Source organism: Schistocerca cancellata, chromosome 4, assembly GCF_023864275.1.
Source record: "Schistocerca cancellata isolate TAMUIC-IGC-003103 chromosome 4, iqSchCanc2.1, whole genome shotgun sequence".
In the NCBI taxonomy this organism is placed as follows: domain Eukaryota; kingdom Metazoa; phylum Arthropoda; class Insecta; order Orthoptera; family Acrididae; genus Schistocerca; species Schistocerca cancellata.
The window spans coordinates 84892707-84909596 of NC_064629.1; the positions used below are offsets into that span (position 1 = coordinate 84892707).

The window sequence follows — 16890 nt, forward strand, 5'->3', positions numbered from 1 at the left end:
GGTCACTAAATGGTTTGACCATGCCGGAGCAGCATGTGGGTCTTTGCAACAGCACATTTCTCCCATGTGGGTTTAATCGAGACGTGATTTGACAAATGATGACATTGCTTATTATTTCGTGATTTTGAGTGTAGTGACACTTATATGCCGGATGATGATGATGTTGCAGTTATTAGGACAATGTGGACTGTTTTTCAAGCAGTAGTTTAGAGCAGTTCATGTAAAGAAAGCTTAAAACTAAATATTTGGTGTTTTTATCATATTTCAGTTGAAAGTTGTTTCTTTCTCAAATATGAATTTTTTACTGTACAATAAGAAGAATAAAATGAACACCAAGACAATTCAGGGGCAAACTATGTTATTATTCCTCTGGATATCACATTAAAAACAAGGATGAGAGTGAGAACTTAGTGTCATATGGGCTCTAAGGAAGTTTCTAGATACTGCTGTAGTGTCAGTACAATATAAGGGCAATATAAGTTTAGACTGGACCAGTGCACCTCTAGATTTTTTTCATACTTTCTTACATATTATATGATGAAAAACACGAAGTAGCGAACTAACATGTGTGCCCTAAACAGCATAAGGAAGCTATGGATCATGAATCCTCCATGTGCACTGTCAAAGGGGAAAGAAGTTACCTTTATTGAAATTAGTATGTTTCTGGCAATTGTTGTTAATATATGAGAACACTGGTCTCTCGAACATGCTGTGCGATTTTCATCCAAACATGTATTGTAAGAAAGTTTCATATAAACATAAATGATAATTAATTAGCCAGAAAAAGTCAAACTGGCTATCATCCACAGCACAAGGTGCCAATATGTGATCTCAGAACATCACTATAGATGAAGGAACGTGAAAATTTCATGGCCACGTGTTTTTTAAGCAATACTTTCCACAAAAGCCATTAAAAAAAGCATAAAGCTGTATATGTTATCAGAGTCAGACACAGTGATTTTTGTAAATCCATTGCTCATGAGGGTATCTGAAAAGGGCTAAACTGTGTGTTCAGATGGATTTCACACAAATCTCCTGTCCTAGCTTCAGAACTGGAAGCTGCCAAAATTGGTTTTTTTGGAGACTACAATAAAATCCAGGATAGGATTACCTCCACACAATACAAAATCTCAAATTTCAGCAATACGAACAGTGAATGTCTTAACAGAGTGCTGGGAGGACAAACAAAATATACTCCTGATAACAGTGTGTTATACACTTGAGATGATCATCTTTATTGATAAGAGTCATGAGAAGTCAACACCAGTCTATGTTGCAGACTCCAAAGAAAAGTCTTATGGTGTGTTTGAACATCAGACTATGAAGTGATGGGCTAAATTGGCTTTCTAGTTATTTCTGATAGAGATGGTAAACTCCACACCATACAACAAAGTAACAGGAAAACGCCTAACTACTTGCCAGTAGATTTCTCAAACTACATCTTTTCAGACTATTGATGGGAAACAATATTCTAGAATGCAGGAACAGTGTATAGTGTGCTTTGAAAGAGGCAAGTAGATGACTGGAAAAATACGTATAAAAATACAAGCTACTAGAGTTGTGAGTGCAAAGTCACATTTTGGGAATTACAGTTGTTTAACACATAACACAAAAATTTTCATAAAAGTTACCCAAATATGATTACTGTACATAAGACAAGCTGCATAGTTCAGTACTAAAATATTTTTGTGTAATAAAATTGTGTTCGTTTGTGGAAAATTCTCATGTGCCCCCCTAATCATTTTTTTTCCCCAAAATAATGTTATAGAAAGTTCCTTATGAGAATACATATTAATTCAAGTGCAAAGTATTACACACCACTTAAAATGAAAAAGTATAATCTTTCAATAATGTATATATATGCTACTAGTATGCCAAAAACTGCCCCAAAAATCACTACAGCTTAAAATATGGTAAAACCAGTCAGGTTTCTCATCATAGGCTTATGAGTTACAGCTTGGGACTGAAATGGTTATATAGTGTAAATGTAGTATATGAATACTCCTATCTCTGACAGTGCATGCCAAAAGCTTAGACCAAAAAATGATTGGGTGGGAGGAGACATGTAGAGTGCATTGGAAGTATTCAGCAGTGGGTACAAGTGCCACACTGGAGGTATAGTTTCCAAGCCTCACAGAGCCGCAATCAATAGGTTTATCATCATAGAAATCATTAGACACATCATACCCGTTCAATTCTGAAAAATAGGTGCAAATTAACCACCCATGATTGTGCAAAGGAAAACGAAAGAAAATCTATATAAAAGTGCTCGTGCTGGGATTAGGAAAAATGTCCATTTGCTCCAATAAATATTTGTGCACCACAGATGCAGCTAAATTAAATCCAATATCTACATGCAGAAGCTTAAGTATGATAGTGTTCAGTTACAACATCAATGGTAAGAGTGCTGGTTCTGGTCTTAACAAAATGTCTATCATCATCCTTAATAAGCAATATGAAGTGCATCAAATTCAGAAGTCTGCTCTAAAGAAAGTAATTTGTTTGGTTTGGTTCATTGGAAGAATTCAGTATAGATGTGTCCTGTCTAAGACAGAAGTAACATTCTCATCTGTCATTTGACTAATATTTAAATATTAATTAAGATTGTGGGGTAACCAAATGTGTTATGTGAAAGGAGAAGTTGAAGAGAAGTTCTTCATTTCCCATTTATCATGAAAGGCTGCTGGCAGAATTTCACTAGCCAGTATTTGAAACAAAAATTATTCTGCTTCTTGTATGACATCGCTACTCACCAAATAGAAAAGACAATGAGCAGAAGATAACTATACAGTAAATATTCACTTTTATAGAAATAAGACCAATGAAAACTTGAAAATAACTGGGGAAATAATCAGTCTTGAGCTTTGTAGTACTATCCCCATGACCTCTTTTCTAGTGTTTAACCCATTGTAGGGGGTCCACTGTTTTCATTATTTGTGCATATTTCATTTTTTGGCTGGATGCCCTTCCTGTCACCACAGTCATCAGTCAACTTAAAAAAGGGTTGGGGGATCATGTGCACCATCTGCCTGTGAATCACGTTGAAACTTTTGTTCTTTGTGTTACTGAATTTTTAATAGTTTCTCTGAGTGGCAAGTGAAAATAGCTTCTGTACTGCACAACATGACTTTGCTGTACCATTACACACACAGTGAGAGAAATCAAGATCCATAAAGCCATTTTTGACTCATGGCCTATTCTTGTATTCATAACTGAGGACAATAAGTGAGGGACTAGAGCACACACAGTGACGTTCAGCCTATAATTCTTCCATGCTGTGAATTATATTGGTCCAGGTACTGCTGCCTATCGCACACCTAGCAGTAGCCTGCAGAATTTGATATAGAAGCATAAAAAAAATAAATAAATAATATACTGATGCTGGCATGAAATTTCTGTTGTACATCAGTGCACGAAACTATCCATTGAGAACCCCCAACTGATAATCTATTGCTATTGAGTTCATTATATAATCAGTCTGAACAATCTGGTAATGATGCTGCAGAGATTTTAAGAACCTGTTTTCTCTGTAGCAGAAGTTTATCATTTCTACATTTCTGGAGCAATAAAGCACTCCAAGCAATTGAAAAAGGGTGAAAGTCATTCCAAGTGTCACAAAGGATTATAATATAGATGTGAATACCTGCAGACCTATATTCCCGATGGCAGTCTGTTGTATAATTAAGAAACATCTTTTATGCCAGTGTATTATGACCTTTTGGAGACTGAAAATCTCCTCTATAGAAATCCATATGGGTTCTGCAAATAATTACCTTGTGAAACTCAGCTCATTCTATTTGTCCATGAGATCCATGAGTCAGTAGACAGCAACACTCTGGTTTATTGTCATCCAGAAGGCATTTGATGCAGTTCCCCAGAGTCACTTGATGAACAAAATACCAGCTTACATAATATTCGCTTTGTGAGTGGACTGAGAGCTTCTGAGCAGATAGTATTCACCATATCATTCATAACGGAAAGAAATCATCCATTGCACAAATAGTTTTGTGTGTTGTCCAAAAGAGTTTTAAAGCACTTTTACTATGCGCATTGTATCTAACTGACCAGCTGGATAATGTTGGAAGCTCCACAAGATTATTCACTGATTATACTGTTCTACAAAGAGAAGTCACAAGAACAGAAAATCGGAGCAAAATGCAGGATCACTTGCAGAGGATCAACGCTTTGTGCAGTGACTGGCAGTTGACCCTGAACATAAACAAATGTAAAATATGTAGAAGTATGGGCCTAGAGCAATTTCAGTTGAAATTAACATATAAAACTAGCTTAGGAAAAGCAACTTGGCTGATTGTTGGACATTTCTCATCATTATGGGAGCCTTCCAGATAAGATTAATAGTGAAGATAGAGAACATCCATAGATTTGCAGTGAATTTAATCACAAGTTTGTTTGTTCAGTGCGATAGTGTCACAGACACTTGTTGAACTCCGAAGGTAGACCCTACGCAGTGTTTTGTGCTTTGTAGAGAGGTTTATTTTTAAAATTCTGAAAGTGTACATTCCAAGAAGTCAGGCAGTGTATCACTTCCTTCCACACACCTTTCACAAAATAACCATGGTGGTAAAATCAGAGAAATATGAGGTTATGTGGAGGCCACCGACAGAAATTCTTCCTGTACAGTATTTGCAAACTGAAAGCAAAAGGGGACTTTATAGTGGCACATTATACATATTTTAAATTCTAAGCCATTTCCAGAGGCAGATGTGGACTCTGACCACAATTTATTGGTTATGAACTGCAGATTAAAACTGAAGAAATTGCAAAGAGGTAGGAAATTAAGGAGATGGGACCTGGATAAATTGAAAGAACCACAGGTTGTTTAAAGTTTTAGAGTGAGCGTAGGCAATGGTTGACTAGAACAGGGGAGAGGAATAGAGTAGAAGATTAATGGGTACCTTTAAGAGGGAAAATAGTGAAAGCAGCAGAGAATGAAATAGGTAAAAGGACAAGACCTAGTAGAAATCCTTGCGTAGCAGAGGAGATACTGAATTTAATTGATGAAAGGTGAAAATATAAAAATGCAGCAAATGAAGCTGGCAAAAGGGAATACAAATGTCTAAAAAATGAGACTGTAGATGGATACCAACAGTTGAATACAGAAAAAGATTCAGAAGGATGTAGGTTGCAGTAGTTATTCAAAGATGATGTAGTTGACACAGGATAATGAAGCATCAAACCAGTCTTCAGACTAAAGATGCCACTGTCGATAACAACAACACCATATGCACCCTAATGTGGAATGCAAAAGAGATGCAGATGCGTTTAGCAACAATATATCACCACTTCTACATTACTACAAATACAGATGATGAAAATTCTTATGATAAACTTATTAAGGTCACCTATCTTAGGTTAAGGATCGCTGCAGTTCTGTGGTGGAAAATGAATTGGATGCTCTTCATAAGCACCTGTGGACTGATGTTAGTCATCCATTTCATTGTTAATGTCCTACTATGATCCTCTACCACCACGTCAAATGTAGTGTAAATTAAATAACAACAGTTTTTAAATCTCCCTAGAGAGTGCAGTAAGCAATGCATTTTTATTCCACAAATATCTACAAGAAAGTACTCTTACCAGCATTTTAATGATATGAATGTATGATAAATTATATTTTCATCATTGGTGCTGTGTCATCAGATCTGTGGTCTCAGATGCACTAATAAATGAAGAAACACTGCCTGGATCATAATTTGTTTTAGTGACGTGTGGATAAAAATCCTAAGTCAAGATCGCAAAAATTCCGTTATTAATAACTGCTTTTAGCTCATTGCCAAGCCATCTCCAGATATAAAATACAGAAAATTGCATGTAAGAGTTTAACAATAGCAAAATACATTTAATACTTAAACTTCCATTATAAGACACATACCAATAAAAATTATTACTTAATTCAGTGTGTATCAGCCACCAAGTATTACACATCATCACAGTCTGTTGAGCTTAATCACTCCTGTTGTCATGTACCTACTGAAAAGTAATAGATCGTGACAAAAATAAAAGATATACAAAAGTATATTTGGCAGATGGTATGAAGTTATGATCTTACCAGAAGTAGACAGTCATCACGATTATGTAATTTACAATTTCAGGAGTGTGTGTGTGTGTGTGTGTGTGTGTGTGTGTGTGTGTGTGTGTGTGTGTGTGTGTGTGTGTGTACTGATGGTATTGGCACACTTGTGATTTACTACAAGGTGACTGACAGGAGAAACAGTTACACAGTTCATATGTGAATGTAAATAAGGCATGTCATTTGCAACATCAGCTAATCAGCTACAGGAACAAGGAAGTACCTGTATTATGGCTGTCAGAGAAGCGGCCACTATGCAGCATCATAGCTACACGAAAACACTGCCAAATGGCGATACTAACCAATGAATCTGTATAAAGGCATGACACTATAAAGAAATAAAGAATTTTAACGTAACAAACTGTCTACTAGATCTGTTATATATCAGACACACATAATTGTACATAATTCCTTGCATCTGGTATAATACAAATCTAGTACAAAGTTCTTTACATTACATATTCTTATTTTATTACACTTAGAGTGTGCATGTCAGGATTAAGTGATAACTAGTCCTAATCACTAGAATGATTGTTAAAGAAACAATCTCTGGAAACATAAGGCTAAAACTGAAATGAAGGCATTTCACCCAGGAAAAGAAACCACAGTAATGGATTATTGAATAATGTTTTTAATCATGTGTTCATGGCACTGTAAATGTAAATGATATGTCCACCTTATTTTTAGATATTCTAGTACTGCATCTGGAAGTACAGGAAATATTGTGGGGAGAACTGTAAGTAGATGGATCACTAAAAGAATTAGTCTCATACCATAAAAATCAAACACTACCTGAAATATATAAGCAAAAGCAACCTCTGATGGATGAGCAAACATATTAGCAAATGTAATTACGCAAGCTAAAATTATGCCATTCCTTATGCGATTTAGGGGAGTAATTCTACACGCATCAAAAAAAGTTTTGCATCGCCTCGGTTCCGAGTTCTGGAACCTGTACCCAAAACTGGAAGAGAGACGAACATAAACATCATTTCACTCTTTTTTATTGCTGATGAAAACCACACATTGCATGTTGTACTGCCACACAGCGAGACCTTTACAGGTAGTGGTCCATATTGCTGTACACAACGATACCTCTACTACCCAGTGCACATCCTCTTGCATTGATGCATGCCTGTATTCGTCGTGGCATACTATCCACAAGTTCATCAAGCTACTGTTGGTCCAGACTGTCCCACTCCTCAACGGCGATTCAGTGTAGATCCCTCAGTGTGTTTGGTAGGTCACGTCATCCGTAAACAGCCCTTCTCAATCTATCCCAGGCATGTTCAATAAGGTTCATGTCTGGAGAATATGCTGACCACTGTAGTTGAGCGACGTCGTTATCCTGAAGGAAGTTATTCACAAGATGTTCACAATGGGGGAGCGAATTGTCATCCATGAAGACGAATGCTTCGCCAGTATGCTGCCAATATGATTGCACTATTGGTCGGAGGATGCCATTCACGTCATACAACTGTTACTGCGCCTTCCATGACCACCAGCGGCGTATGATGGCTCCACATAATGCCACCCCAAAACAGCAGGGAACCTCAATCTTGCTGCACTCACTGGACAATGTGTCTAAGGCATTCAGTGTAACCGGGTTGCCTCCAAACACGTCTCCAACTATTGTCTGGTTGAAGGCATATGTGACACTCATCAGTGAAGAGAATGTAATGCCAATCCTAAGCGGTCCATTCGGCATGTCATTGGGCCCATCTGTACTGCCCTGCATGGTGTCATGGTTGCAAAGATGGACCTCACCAAGGATGTCGGGAGTGAAGTTGCACATCCTGCAGCCTATTGTGCACAGTCTGAGTCATAACACGACGTCCTGTGGCTGCACAAAAAGCATTATTCAACATCGTGGTGTTGCTGTCAGGGTTCTTCTGAGCCACAATCCATAGGTAGTGGTCATCCACTGTAGTAGTAGCCCGTGGGTGGCCTGAGCGAGGCCCGTCATCAACAGTTCCTATCTCTCTGTAACTCCTCCATGTCTGAACAACATCGCTTTGGTTCACTCCGAGATGCCCGAACCCTTTCCTTGTCGAGAGCCCTACCTGGCACAAAGTAACAATGCGGACGCAATCGAACTGCGGTATTGACTGTCTAGGAATGGTTGAACTACAGACAACACGAGCCTTATACCCCCTTCCTGGTGGAATGACGAACTGATCGGCTGTCGGACCCCCTCTCTCTAATAGGTGCTGCTCATGCATGGTTGTTTACATCTTTGGGTGGGTTTAGTGATATCTCTGAACAGTCAAAGGGGTTGTGTCTGTGATACAATATCCACAGTCAACATCTATCTTCAGGAGTTCTGGGAACCGGGATGATGCGAAACTTTTTTTGATGTGTGTACAATACCTAAATCTGGATGGCCAAACATGGATTACAACTGTTGTCTTCCTGAATACGAGTCCAATGTCTTAACGCTCCACCATCTCACTTGGTTTAGTCCAACGGAAACAACAAACTTTTTCAGTAGTAACTTTACCAGAACTGTTGATGATATGAAACAATAAAAAAAAAAGTAACAAATTAGAAACAAAACCCAAACTTTTACACATTCAGTGTGTATTATTGTCAATCTAACTCGAGAGGAAAGAATTATACACTCAGCAGGAAATGATGGTATGTTTAGAACAACCATGAAATGTTTCCAAAAATTATTTGTACCACTATACACATGTGCGTACTCACTCCAATCCAATATTTTTTTCCACTTGAGAAGTGATGGAAACATCTAAAATCATACATATTCACAAAGCAGGAGGTAATCAGAATGCGATTTTCACTCTGCAGTAGAGTGTGCGGTGATATGAAACTTCCTGACAGATTAAAACTGTTTGCCGGACTGAGACTCCAACTCGGGACCTTTGCCTTTCGCGGACAAGTGCTCTACCAACTGAGCTACCCAAGCACGACTCACGACCTGTCCTCACAACTTCAATTCTGCCAGTACCTCACGAAGTTTGGAAGGTAGGAGACGAGGTACTGGCAGAACTGAAGCTGTGAGGACAGGTCGTGAGTCCTGGTTTCCTTCCCTAATCCGATGAGACTGATGCCCTCACTGTTTGGTTCTCTCCCCCAGACCAACGAACCAGGATGTAAAACTCGAGGTCAAAACCACTGCACATGACAAGTTATCAAAATGTATTAGCAAAAATAATATACTTACTCACAGCATGGTTCAAGAAGCCTTAAATCAAAGAGAGGCTACTATACAGTCTAAAACTCAAAGCAAATACCAAGTATATTCCTAGATTTTTTTAAAAAAAGAAGCTTGTTTGATCACCTCATTCTCCTTGAGAAATTTTAAAACAACTTCATATGGTCTTATCAATTGAAGGGGTTCAGTCATTTCTAAGCAACTGAAAGACAAAGAATTAACCTTTTACTATCAAGCAGCAAAACTAAATCTTTGACTGTTTATAAAATAGACACCAGTCACCTGTGGCATTCCACAAGGGTCTATACCGAACACCTTTAACTTTGTGGTGCACAATACAGTACTATTTGTCAATGAGACGACAGTTATTTTAATAAAATGAAAAATTAAACTGTTAAGAAATAATCAACACTCCCCACAATCAGTCTTTCTTTTTCGTAGTCTCCTTCGGCTTAGGGTTCTTTGCGACTTTTCTGTAGTCCTGTTTCCTAAACCTCCCAAATCCTTTTTCTTCATCCCTGTTCCTTCCCTTTCAACCCTTCTGCCGAGAGGTGGAGCCCCTGGCTCTGAAAGCATGCAGACATCCTAAACTTTCATAGTGAGTAGATTTTTTATCTATCCAGTTACATTATATTTTTAAAAATTGATTATTTTTGTTGATATGTTAGGTGGTGTAGTATCACTGTTCATTATGAAACACGTATTTAGCACTGGTAACACCAAAAACTGTTCCAGCATCCACAGTCTGTACGAAATGCCAAGATAACTCATGTTATTCTTACAAACACTGACAGATGTAGAAATTGAGTGTTTCTCGTGGAGATAAAGCTATGCAATAAAATACCAATACAAAATCTATCACAGATGTAAAAACTTAACAGATACAAGTGTGGATATAACCAAAGCACCACTCCTATTCAATAAGTGAAAAGGACGATAAGCAATATTTTGTTTTAATTCATGAATTAGAGTAAGCAATTCACGAGTACTGTGTAGGAGTAATCAGTAACTTAAGACATTCAGTAGTAAACAAATACATGTGGGGAATGATAGGTGACTGGGTAGACAAGGTGTGGGAGATCTATTTCTGGACAGTGTGGGGAGGATAATTTCAGTCTGCAGGGGCCTCAGCTAGACCCTACAGATATTTGGAGAGGGACTGCCTGTCACAGCAGATATAATGATCATGGGTGGCTAGGTTGTGTTGAACGGACTTCTCAGTGTGCAATGAGTGTCAGCTATCAAAATGAGAACTATTGTTGCTGGTTGGTTGGTTTGATGTTAACGGAAGTACTAAATGAGCCATCTGTGAGGTGGAGGTCAAGATTGAGGAAGGTAGCTTCTTGGGCTGAGGACCAGATGACACTAATAGGGAATGAAAGATTGTGGATAGGGGCAAGATTTCGTTGCTTAGACAATCATTGCAGACACTACAACAGTCAGTAAGCTCTCAGGAATTGTATTCACTAAACTGTCAGATGATAACGTAAATTCAATGAAACACACAGTATAATATATAATCACCTTCCTCCATCATGTATTTTAACTTTGATTAGTTATGGCATCTAGCAAGTGTTGCTAAAGTACCTTTATATGAATGTTTATTCATTCTGTGAATATTAAAGTATTTAGTACTGAATTGCCAACTGTGGTTCAGCATATCAAATTACTCATTCACAAGGCAACTTAAAAAAAATTGACAGATCCAAAACATTGTACTAACTTGTTTCGTTGTATTAAGTCCACAACTGAATTTTTCTAATAAAGGCATGAATGTGCACACAACTTTGTTACATTATATCTGCAGATTAGTTCAGTGTTCTACTACTCACTGCTCATGGGATATAGTTTTATGGAAATGATTTGAGTACGTCACTGAGGATACCAGGATACATTCCCTGCAGCACTATGGAACTAAAATTTCTGTATGATTACTGCAAGATATAATAAGATTATAATGATTATGATAACATTTGACCATCTCCAAGCCGAATGGTTAGCATCACTGCCTTCAGTGCAGTGGGTCCTGGGTTCGATACCCAGTGCCTCCTCGGATATTTTTCCGAGGTAATGTGGCTTGGTACAGGGTCCATTAACCCACTGTGAGGCTAAGAGCAGCAGCTTGAAAAAAGCAGCATCAGCATCAGGATTCATCTGCTGGCAATAATGGCTGGAGGAATTGACAGCATGCTGATCACGTCTCACCATCATACATCGCTCTTTGTATTGCCTTGTAGGCCAGCCAGAACAGGCCTGTGGGTGTTATGTTTATATTATGATAATACTTGCAGCAACAAAAGTATCCTATGACAAATGTCAGAATTAATCAGAATATGATGCATTGGTACAAAGAAAACAAAGTCTCAATCATATTTTTAAAGTTTACTTCAAATGTATGAAGGAACAAAATGTGTGTACATTAAGCAGAAAATATGAAACTTTCATAACATGAAGGTATGTAATAACAACAGTATTTCTTTTATCCACTTTCACACCTACATCACAGACAAGAAAGTGTTACCAGATGCTTAACCACCACACCAGCACCTATGGCATACCTCAACAGAGGGCTTGCAACAATGATTTATAATTTTTGTTCTGACTGTGAAAAATTTAAATAAACAATGAGCACTGTGCAAATTATTACTACAGTTATTCCTCTGTTATGTGCCACAGGTGTTTCTCTACTTACAAATCAGTCTGCACTGTACTGGTAACATGATCAGCCACCATTTTTCCAATACCTACAAAAATTAAAATGCATATACACTCTTAATTTTAAGTCTGATATTTACAACTTCCGTTAAAAATATTTGACAGGTACAGTACTCCAACAGTGTCAACTGCAAACACACACACACACACACACACACACACACACACACACAGAGAGAGAGAGAGAGAGAGAGAGAGAGAGAGAGAGAGAGAGAGAGAGAGAGGGGGGGGGGGGGGGTACAACTAAGTTTAGTGCAATGTGAACTCTGATCTGCAGTAGAAAGAAAAGAAAATTGTATTACACAGTATCCTTAACAACAGGCAATGATTGGTAATAATTTAAAATATAGTCAATAGAATTCAAACAACATTATATACATATGGCAGAAGCACAGTTTCTTAAAAAAATTTAAATACATTTTGAATTAAAATGATTGAAATGCAACAACAAAATTACAAAGTTTTGTTTTCTTTTTCATATTTATAAATTTTACTTCATCAGTGTAACATAACAAAGTACTGGTAATGCCCCTCCTACCTTAATTTACTAGGTACTGTCAACATACATGATAACAATTCAAAATACTCTGATGTAATTAAATTTCTGATCTAATGCTCATGACTCATTGTATAACATATATGTTGGGGGGAGGAGGAGTCAGTTTACATAACTGTCAAAAATAATTACCATTCATATTAAAACCACAGTAATTTTCATGTAAACATAAAAAACACTGCAGTCCACATTTGTATAAAATTGAGATTCCAATAAAATTTTAAGGCTAACATGAGCAGTATATGAATAAAAAATCTTCTGAATAAATGGTAATGTCAAACACGAGATAAGACGGCAACTATCTTGTGTGTCTGTCTCAGACACACAGTTGCAAACTATTTGTAAGTATGGTATTGTGATTTAAATAGTTTTTGCAACAAAGCAGAAAATCAAAGAGGAAAAATAAAATGAAAATTATAAAAAGAAGGACGTTTTATAATATAAAATTCCACTGAGAATAAGGTTATTGGAGAATGATCTGAAGTTCAGAATGGATAGGAATTGGGACGGAAATGAAAATCCTGTACCTTAAGCACTTTGCTACTTAAATCACAGGAGGATCATAATACCATAAAAGAGAAAACTGTAAGCTCAACAGTGGCACAGAAGGTTTTCTGAGCCACTATTGCCAATGAAACATTTCCAGTGATGTGTAGATAATGGTTAATGTGTGGCGGTGTCCTCCTTGAAATCTTCATTGTGATGACAGCCTTATCTGCAGCATAGCACAAGGTCTAGTATAAGTTGGAAGGTGACAAAATGATTGAATGTTGGCAAAGCCAATGAATGCGAATAAGAAATAATAGTTGTGATACCAGTTTGTCCTGTAGTGTTGCATAAAGCCTAAGTTCACTTCATATTTAACACATTTTTTGTTATAAATAACAAAAATTGCAAGGCACATACAGAAAAGCTGTATTCTATAACACACACATCTCTGATGACTCAGTTGGTGGGTATTATGTGCATATCTCACATACCAACTATGAAAAATGCCACAGAACAATTAGTCAACAGTTATTCAAATTGGAATGTATGTCCAAAGTTCAATAAGACATATAAATTCTTGCTTCTAAGCTTGAAATATCACACTGCTATAGTACAAATTTCTTGTGCATAAAATCGTTGGATGTAAGTATTTATGTAGCAGTTGTCACATATCCACGCATTTCATTTCATAATGATTGTAAAGGTCAAATTTAATATATCTTTTTAATGTGCAGGTCCCTGTCACAGGAAAGATGACAAAGCATGTTTTAAAACATCTTTTTCTTGACTGCTGTGTAACGTTCCATATATACATCATATCCTTCTAGTTCCATAAAGTTTTTCATATCAAACAGATTTCCTTCTACAGCAATCATTGATATATTGGACTCGGTCAGAATTGCTTTAGGTATGCTATTTAATTGTAGGCAGTTCTCCTGGAGTCTCAAAGTTTTAAGACGTGGGCACTTTGCTATGGATTCTGACACTTCTGAAATCTGATTTTGATTCAGATTAAGTTCAAGCACTTGTAGGTCTTGCACTTCGTCTGGTATTCGCATGATTCTGTTCTTGGACAAATCAAGCATAACCAATTGTTTCAATTTGCAAAATACCACTGGGAAGTCCCTTATCCGATTTTCACTGAGATAAACTTCTTTTAAATGAGAAAGCTGCGCTATAGACGCCGGTATACGAGTTAATTTGTTTGTACTCAAAGACAAGCATTCAAGCTTCGAAAGGTCTCCAATTTCATCAGGTATAGACTTCAGCACATTCTGGTTAAAATTTAAACGCTTTAAAGCTTTAAAAGCGCTAATTTCGGATGGTATGCTTGTAAACACATTTCCAGCCAGATCTAGTACTCGAAGGTGAGGTTCTAACTGCTTAAATCCTGCTGGAAAATCACCCAATCCATCAGAAATCTTCAATACACCAGTCTTTTTTGCAGTTTCGTAATGCTGTTTCAACCCAGAATTTCCCATATTGACGTACTACAGCAAATACTAACAAACTCGGAAAAACTAATCACACTGAGGCTATTTTTGACACTTTGTAGGTGTTTAAAATTCACGATTTACATCACATATCTGTCGCCTCGTTACGCCTCCCTACGTCAGTTGCGCCTTGAAATACGTGCCTGTTATTTCATAATATCGACATTTGGCATCGCAAATCTATCGATATGTTGCTGCTGGGCCTGGCTTCATTCATCTGTTTTTTTGTTTTTATTTTGTTTTTGCAAGAAGTTGCCACTTCGTGGCGCCACATTTGTTAGGATGCAAAATGGCGGTGGACGGAGTAGTTAATTGTTGTAATGTGTTGACGTTTGAATAAATATGCGAAAAGGGATGATCTTGGAATGTATCAACAACACCGAAACATCTTAAGAATTCGGGAAGAGCAGCTGCAATGTCCGCTACACCAAAATCAGAAAAAAATATGTCAGGTATGTGTCATGTATATATGTCCGTAAATTGGATGTCGTATACGTCTTTTTTTTATTTTTTGAAAATATACAGATCCATGAATTAGCTTTTTCAAATTCGCGTAATTATCTTCCGTGCGAGACGAGTATGTGTTCCCCGTAGACCTCAATGTCTGTGAGTACATTGCCAGAACGTCAAATTAGCTTTAGTCTTGCATTCACCGAAGTACGAGTGAAGTGGGGAAATGGACTTCGAAGAAAATGAGTTCTCACAATTCGACTACATGACCTGCTGCCAGTTGTATAACTTCTGGTTTCTCTGAAGTCATTTTGAAAGTAAGAACCTATTCTGTCAGATCTTTTGATGTTTTTTTTTTGTTTTGTGCCTAGCCGTTTGCTGAACCACATTTATACCCCATACTTATTACGTTAGTTATCCGTCTATAGCAAGTTGATGTATCTGTTAATTTGTTCGTCAGAAAATGTTCTCATTTATGCAGATATGCAGGGTGTCACAGGAGGGATGTTGACTACTCGGGGATATGACAGGAACGACCATTCGAAGCAAACAAGTATAGTAAACAATTGCTCTGGAATGCATACCTTAAGAGATATTAGTACTTGTTCATCATACTACTGTGAAACACGCATCTTCTAATGAACATAGCTCTTAAGGTATGCATTCTAGAGCCCTTGTTTACTAGACTCGTTTTTGTTTTGAATGATTGTTCCTGTCATATCCCTGAATATTGACCATTACTCCTGGGACACACACTATTAAATGTCGTGCAGGGGAAATAGCATTAATAATTTATGCTCGTTCTTTACCGGAAATCTTAGCCCTAATATTTATTTAACCATCGAACTTTTGTAAATTATGCAGACAAGTCGCTTTCTAAATCTGCTCAATTTCTACAGTTTTCTGAATCAGTATGGGCTTTGCAAAACATTCTGAGGGTAATAGTTCGTGATTTCTTTTTCATGCATCAGTTTCTTAAAGCAGTATTCAACTGTTAAAGTTTATGTTGAAGGTGTTCCCATGTAACACCCATTATCACCAGTACCGCAGCATTTTCCTCATTATATTTGAATAGACGGTGCCCTGTAATGATACAGTATTTTCATTTCTACTTTCAGTGAATTATTTATAATGCCTAACTTGTTTTGTGTCTTGTGGATCAGTTTTCTAGAAAAGAACGGTTGTCCAACTTTCACGGGCTATTTCTCCGTATTCCACATCTCTAAAAATTTATGAATAACATTTATTTCTCATCCTCGATAGGCCTATATGAATCAAATAGGAATATAGCGATTGGTTTTTGCACCAATATCATTCTTCCTGTGTAATTGTCAGTGTAGTGCTATATGAATTTGGATCGTATAGGAAAAGTGCATAGCACCATATAAACATGTTATTTTTATGCCCTGTCATATTAGTTCATGTCTGGAGTTTATGTAGGAGTATTGGGTTCCAAAGTCTGTCCTGACTGTTCAGATTTACGTATTCTCCGTTATCCTAAATAACTGAATGCAAGTAGTAGGGCTACTTCTCACCAAGCCTCAGCTAATTTCCTTTATCATCCTTTTCATGTTTACCTGGGACCCTTGTCCATTGGTCCCAACATCGTGTTAAACCAATTTTCCATCTTTTGTTCCTTAGCAATCATCATGTAGCTTAATTAAAAATGTGACATTCAATCATTTGAACCTAAGAATTTAAGAGTATTCAGCATATAGTTGTCTTTTGCAGAGCATCTGTTGCCTTAATCCAGTAAGCTGATGTGAATGCTATACACTGCCAATGTACATAGAGATCAGGTGTGATTAAAGCTCATGGTGATGCCCCATTTTATCTTGCTGTTGCAACTTAATGATCGTGACTGATAATTGCAACTGATAAGTTCAGTGTTTAAAGTTTCTTAGCTCATCGTTTTTATGGT

General features: G+C 37.2%; 2 protein-coding genes across 3 annotated transcripts in view; one reads left to right on the forward strand and one right to left on the reverse strand.

Annotated features, from left to right (window-relative positions):
- Positions 1-11633: 11633 nt before the first annotated feature.
- LOC126184620 (leucine-rich repeat-containing protein 57) lies at positions 11634-14705 on the reverse strand. Its single transcript, XM_049927079.1, has one exon. The coding sequence runs from the start codon at positions 14505-14507 to the stop codon at positions 13794-13796; it is 714 nt and encodes a 237-aa protein (XP_049783036.1). The 5' UTR covers positions 14508-14705; the 3' UTR covers positions 11634-13793.
- Positions 14706-14807: 102 nt separating this feature from the next.
- The window catches only part of LOC126184914 (guanine nucleotide-releasing factor 2), a 406168-nt gene continuing 404085 nt past the window's right edge, over positions 14808-16890 (forward strand). The window contains exon 1 of one of the 2 annotated variants that reach the window (XM_049927576.1): positions 14808-14971. In XM_049927576.1, coding sequence (XP_049783533.1) covers positions 14935-14971 — 37 coding nt within the window. In that variant the 5' untranslated portion in view covers positions 14808-14934. The remainder of the gene's footprint in view (positions 14972-16890) is intronic. The other variant, XM_049927578.1, reaches the window with a different exon arrangement.